Below are 7,067 nucleotides of genomic sequence, written 5' to 3' on the forward strand. Positions count from 1 at the left end.
GCAACAAAATGGTTCAGGAGCAATGGTGCTTCTTCAAGGGAGCAATTCTCACTGCCCAAAATAAGGCCATTCCCACACAGTCAAAGAGCAGGAAAGGAGCTTGGCTCAACAGGGACATTAGAGAACTTTTGAAAAAGAAAAAAGATGCATATAATGAATGGAAAAAAGGTTCAGCAACCAGAGAAGAGTTCAGTTATGTAACCTGGGTCTGCAGGTATGAGATACGGAAAGCCAAGGCAGGCATCCAAAATGAAGGACAATAAAAATGCTTCTACAGGTACGTGGGAAGCAAGAAAAAAATCAAGCTCCACTGTGGGACCTCTACTGAATATGGAGGGACAGCCCACAATTGACCCCCATGTAAAGGCTGAGCTCCTAAATGAATACTTCACTTCAATATTTCAGAAAGCTACTAGGAGCTGTGCATCTGTCCAGAGGCCCAGAGAGCATGAGGAAGCCTATAAACAACATGACATCAGTCCCAAACAGGTGAGGGTCCTCTTAGAACAACTGGACGTTTCCAAGTCCACTGGGCCAGATGACCTACATCCAAAAGTCCTGAAAGAACTGGCTTAACTCATGGTAGGGCCCTTGGCGAAGATATTCAAAAAATCGTGGAACTCGGAGGTGGCCCCGGATGACTGGAAGAGGGCCAACATCTTTAAGAAAGGGAGGAGGGATGACCTTGCAAACTACAGACCGGTCAGTTTGACTTCTAGCCTTTGAAAAACCTTTTAAAAAATTGTTAAAGAGGCCATCAACCACAAGCTTGTAAATGACAGGGTATTATGAAACAACCAGCATGGCTTTGTGGAGGGTAGATCATGCCTGACAAACCTGGTGTCCTTTTACGACCAGGTAACTAACCAGCTGGACAAGGGTCATGAGGTAGACATCATTTACTTAAATTTCAGTAAGCCCTTTGATTCTGTCTCCCGTGAAATTGTCTCAGTCAAACTGGAGGGAATTGGCCTGGACCAGCCTACAGTGAGGTGGGTGGACAACTGGTTTAGGGGCTAGTCCCACAGAGCGGTAATCAATGGGATGGCCTCATCCTGGACGACTGTCTCCAGTGGTGTCCCACAGGGATCAGTGATTCAACCGGTGCTTTTTAACATATTTATTAATGACTTGGATGAGGAGGTGGAATGCTCTATGATTAAGTCTGCAGATGACACCAAGCTGTGGGGAAATGCAGACACATCTGAGGATAGGGTAAAGATCCAGGATGACCATGACAGACTGGTCCTATGGGCTGATCAGAATCAAATGAGGTTCAACAGGGAAAAGTGCCAGGTCCTTCATCTGGGTAGGAAGAACCTTCACCACAACTATATGACAGGCGGTATCCCACTGGCTGGCACAGCATCTGAACAGGACCTGGGGGGTCACAATTGACCAGAAGATGAATACGAGCCAACAGTGCGAGGAAGTCGCCAGCAGGGCAAACTGCACCCGGGCGCGCATCAGCCGATGTGTTGCCAAACAGATCCAACGAGGTGCTTCTTCCCCTCTACTCAGTGTTGTTGAGGCCACAACTGGAGTACTGTGCCCATTTTTGCGCGCCGCACTTCAAGAAGGACGCAGATAAACTTGAGAGGGTGCAGAGAAGGGCCACCTGCATGATGAGAGGCTTGTAGGGCAGGCCCAGGGAGGACAGACTCTGGGAGCTGGGCTTGTTCAGTCTGGGTAAGAGGAGGCTGCAAGGTGACTTGATAGCCGCCTACAGATATGCCAGGGAGAACACCAGGATCTGGGGGAGCAACTCTTCCGGAAGGCAACCCTTGGGATGATGAGGACCAATGGTCACAAACTAACAGAGGGAAGATTTAGGCTGGACATAAAGAAGAACTTCTTCTCCGTAAGGGTAACTAGAACCTGGAACACACTCCCAGCAGAGATGGTGTAGTTGCCGTCCTTGGAGGTGGTCAAGAGGACACTAGATAAGCACCTTGATGAGCTTGTTTGAGGTCTTTAACCTCCTGCCTATGGCAGGGGACTGGACCCGATGACCTTACAGGTCCCTTCCAGTCCATTGACTCTATGACTAAATATCCTTATAAATCTGGGTGTCAGTTACCCAGCCATATAATGGGAAGTGAATCATAGGGTTGGGAGAGACTTCAAGGGTCGTGTAGTCCAGCCCCTGCATAGATGTAAGATACACTGTTCCCGCACGACCCCAAACAGGTGAACAACCAGACTCGTCTTGAAAACCTCCAATAAAGGAGGTTCCACAACTTACGTGGGCTTGTCCTACTGCTTTTATGGTAAGGAAGTGTTTCCTGAGATGGACTCTAGATCTGCTTTGCTGAAGTTTGAACCCATCACCTCATATCCTGCCCTCTGTGACAAAGAACAGTGTCTGGTACCAGAGACCAAGAAATGCAGTGGCAAATAGCCAGTACTCCAGTCCTTGCAAGTGATGGGCAGCATAAACAGCTGCTACAGAGTTATCTGGCTTATTCACAGATAGATTATTTGAATAGCTCTGAGAGAAAAGATGGGGAAAGTGCCCTGTTGTGTGCACTGACCTATGACATTAGCACATGCTTTAATGTGTTAAGCCAAACCATTCTTAACGAGCAAGGGGGCTCCCTCATGACAACAGCCTTAGGTCAGATGTGAGCAGGAGACTTCATTTGTGTCTTACTTAGCAATGGAGCATTAGAGAATACCAAGTGTGGCCAGTCCATCACGCACGCCCAAGGACAGACTTGCAACTGTGGCAAGAAAGCAGCAGGTAAGATCCTGACCCTGGGATTTGGATTCGTTCAGCAGTATAGGAGAGGGGCCCAAGGTAGGGCAGCTGCTCGCCCACATTAGGAAACTGTTAGGATATTTCAACCTTTCCCAGACAACTGAATTCTCTAGTCTGAGATGTCACTGCTACAAAACACATGCCATCCCGCCACCATAGCTGGGGGAAGATTTCACATTCCGGAGTAATTACCAGGTAGGGGCAGGGCTAGGGGAGAGCTACTGGTTAGCTACCATGTTGAGGCGTGGCTGGGGGAGAGTTGCAGGGTAATTACCATGTAAGGGCAAGACTTGGGGAGACTCGCACGTAATTACAATGCATGGTCCCAGAGGATGAGGGTTACAAAGTAATTAGGCAGCAAATACCATCTCGTTGCTGTGTAAAGGCAGAGTTATTTCTGTCCTGTAAACCACAATCCAGGTTAGTTAGTAATTGCTTGGAAATCCATTAAGTGTAATTATACAGTAATCTGCAGGAGACAGTAATTAAACCAATGTTCCAGAGTATTTACTGCTTACAACCCACTAAGTTGCATGCTAGTAGAAAGGAAACACATGATATTCCAACCTCATCATGCAATATGCTGCCTGCAAAGTAGCCTTCTGCTACCAAGGCCAGTAAGGGATGGTAGAACAAGGGTGGGATTGTACCACTGCACTTTCCAGGAAGAGTATTGACCATATTAAATGTTCAGGAACGTAGCTGACTTGCTGAAGCTGACACCCCTCTTCAGGGGCAGAGTCTGCTCCAGTCCTCTTATGAGGCAACTCTAGTGCTGGAGCCCTGTTGTTCTCCACACACAATTAACTCAACCATAGCATCGGTAGGGAATGGTACTGAGATTGACTCTGTTATCTCCAGGAAATATATGACATAGACCTGAGTCCAAGTGAGTGTATGAGAATCATTCGAGGCCTTGGGCAAGTGCATGTTGAAGTCAGTGGGAGACTTGACAAGGGCTGAATTAGCATCTGAACTGAGGAGACCTGCCCTCTATTCCTTCCCCACTGAGGATGTGGTACCAGATCCTCACCCACTTCCACCATCTGCAACCCCCACACCCCTCGTATGACCTCTGAAACCACTGCCCTGAGGCCTAGGAAGTGTTGGATGGTGCATGTCATGGGATACGGGGTCAGAAGTGGGTAGCAAGCGAAGCAGCTAATGTAAGGGTGTAAGTTAAATAAAACTACTGTAAATGACACCTGTTCCTAGCTCCTTACAGCCTCGCATGCACCAGGGTCAGTAACCCAAATTTGGTTCATGACTTTCAGTTCCTGTCTCAAGCTTGAGCCCAGGCAGAGGTTCCTTGGAGCCTGCTTTGCCTGCTGTTTCCCATGATAGTAGACACCATAGGCTGACATGGTCTTGCTTTCTGCTCCCAGCTGAACTGCAGGACCAAGGGACAAAGCATTCCCAGTGGAAGGCCTTCTGCTCTGCAATTTCCTGCTCCCTGCAGCTGGTCAGAGATGGTAATAGGAGAGTAGCTCCTATGCAGGGCTCATGAAATAGAAGCTGCTGCTTTTGTTCCTTGTGGTATGTAAACATGCCCAGATGTGACACTGGAGGACGTGAGTGGGAGCAAATCTCTAGGAGAGTGCGTCTTGGAGGTTCCAGAAATACTAAGCCAGCCCCAGCACAGACAAGCTCTGGAGACTGAGGGGATGGGAAGCAAAATACTTCAGACAGCAACATCTTCAAAGCAGCCAGAGCTTGGACCAGCCTCTGCCTGACAGTGCCCCTAGCAGGGAATATTCCCGTGGTAGGAACACGTGAGGGTTTGTTGTTTCCAGACATTGGTGGCTGAATGAGTGCAGTTGGAAAATTTCATCCCTGATGCTTAATAACCAAATTTCCATCCCTTCAGAGCATGGATACACTCCATTAAGCTCCTGTGGCATCTTTAATGACTGCTTTTTCCCTCCCTCTCTCTTCCAGGGACCTGAACTACAATGAGCTGTTGGAATTCCCTGTGGCCATCAGGACCTTGGGCCGACTGCAGGAGCTGTGAGGCTTTCTAGTTATTTCATTTTTAAATTTTCATTTTCAGCAAGAGAATGGCACAAAAAGAGCCGTGTATGTGCTGATTGAGAAAAGCAGCCATTCCAAGTCATTGTTTGCTTTCTCCAAATTCTCTCTGCAATAGAAGCAGCATAGTCCTACCCAGCACAATATACCTTGCAGGCATTATTAGCATAGAAAAGGTGGTTCCAGCCATGATGCCACACTGCACAGGGCATTGGGCATTAATGGATATTGCCTCAGGTAGCAGGGATGGGACACACAAGGCACTGGCATGCCCGTGCTACCAGCTTGGCAGTACCCTCGTGCTGTCTGGCCTCACCCTCCTTCTAGGCCTGACCACCAGTGAAAGCCAAAGCCCTTTGAAGTCAATGTGAAACTCTCTAGGGTCTGCTGAAGTTTATGACAATGAGGGCACAGCAGTGTTCCCAGTGAAAGCAGCAGGGATGGGTTTTGAGATAGGATCAAGCCCAGTTTGAAGATGCATGTAGTTTCTCTGATCATTTATGAACCTGAGGACTGTTCTGTTCATTCATTGTGATACAGGTTGGGGGTAAGCATCAGGACAGGTGGCAGCTTTTTGAGTAGATTTGAGAGGGAGGGACTGGAGACAAAAGTTTCTGGTGGAAGGATTTCCTGCACAGAGAGAATATTAGAAGGAACCTCACAGCCAAAAGCAAAACACAGTTTGTAAAGTGAGGCTAATTAACTACTGGAACAGATCCCCATGGGATACAAGGGATCCACCATCACACAGAGACTGGGCTTTGGGTTCATCACGAACTTCTGGCTCCATTATAGAGCAGATCAGACTGGAAGGTTACAAGCTGTACAAAAGTGGATTTTTTTTCCCCAGGCCTGGCCAAAACATGCTAAGGAAAGCCCTGAAAAATGATGGTAGCCAACCTTAGCCTGAAAAAACTGCAAACTTGGTTGATAGTCGTAGAGATGAAGCGATGAGACCACCAATACCAGCTGCAGTCTGTAGCTGGGTACAGTGTTGTAAAAGAGGCTGTTCCATTCATGGGATGCTGGGTTCCAGCCCCTTTAGCTGCATCCCATCAACTCCCAATCCATGAGTGACCCTACTGACTTCAGAGGAGCTATTCACACAAGGCTATGCCCCTCAGTGTAAGGGGGGCCAGTATCAGGTGCTAGGCCTGTCTTGCTGAATGCAGCAAGACTCTGGATGATGCTTCTCATACACTTTCAATGACACTACAGCCAAGACAGAGTGCAAGGCTTCAATCCCATCTCCTCTGAGTTTCTAAGCCTCTCTATTTTTAAAAGTGTTTTCTTTCCTATCTTCCAACTATTAATGTCCCAGGATTTCTCTTCCACCAGGGGTTTCCATAACAACAACATCAAGGCTATTCCAGAGAAGGCATTTGTTGGGAACCCGTTACTCCAAACCATGTAAGAATTGTGAAAATGATCTTCTAGTTCATTAGATTCAAGGGAGGTAGGAGCCTGCTGTGTCAGTCTATGAGTGTCCTGATGATCATCTTTTCCTATGATCATAATCTGAAATTCATGCTTGGGGGATGGGCTGAAAGAACCCTACTGTGCAATAAAGGCTTGGACTTCTCCCTTCCTCTCCTCAAGCCTGTGCCATGTGCCCCTAAGCCCTAGCTCCAATGCCTTTGATATTGAAGAGGAAGATGAATGGATGGCAGTGACCTTGCTGTGGTGTGTCATGGAGAGGTTTCTCCAGGCCCTGGCTATATCCTTCCCAAACATTTTTTCACAACACTGCTTGGAAATTTTGCCTACAGCTTGTGTGCGACAGCAGTAGCTGTGCACATGGGGAGGCTGCTGGGTAGAGCTGAACCACACTAGTTCAGGAGACAATGGTCATCCATCCCCAACAGTGGGGCACAAAGGCCTAAGGACAGAATACAAGGGGCTGCTAGGCTAGCATCACCCCCTTCCCACCATGGCCGCTTGTAAAGTTTTCAACCAGTTCTTCCTTTTGCTTCTCCCACACTGCTTTTGGAAGCGCTGGCGGTAGCAAAAGTTCAGATTGGCTGGTTTTGGGTTTTGCTTGGGGAGATACTGATTCTGGTGGTGGATCCAGTGGGTGACACAGGTCGCTGCTGCACTCACAGGGAAGAGAAAGCAGCTGTAGGGCATTTCTCCAGGTGCAGCAGCACTACAGAGCTCCAGCTGCCATTTGCCAGAGCTCAGCCAGAGGGTAGGCTTAGAGGGCAGGCAGGGATTATGTGGAGCATGTGGGCTCAGCACTGCAGTGAGAAGCTCATTCCTCACTCCAGGTGCTTTCAGC

General features: G+C 48.2%; 1 protein-coding gene across 1 annotated transcript in view; it reads left to right on the top strand.

The window, feature by feature from the left end:
* LGR6 (leucine rich repeat containing G protein-coupled receptor 6) overlaps positions 1-7,067 on the top strand; it is a 311,458-nt gene that overhangs the window by 259,716 nt on the left and 44,675 nt on the right. The window contains exons 7-8 of the mRNA XM_019513794.1: positions 4,700-4,768; positions 6,128-6,199. Of these exons, the coding sequence (XP_019369339.1) occupies positions 4,700-4,768; positions 6,128-6,199 (141 nt within the window). The remainder of the gene's footprint in view (positions 1-4,699; positions 4,769-6,127; positions 6,200-7,067) is intronic.

This window comes from Gavialis gangeticus, unplaced genomic scaffold (assembly GCF_001723915.1).
Source record: "Gavialis gangeticus isolate Ggan-Ray unplaced genomic scaffold, GavGan_comp1, whole genome shotgun sequence".
NCBI classification, from domain to species: Eukaryota; Metazoa; Chordata; order Crocodylia; family Gavialidae; genus Gavialis; species Gavialis gangeticus.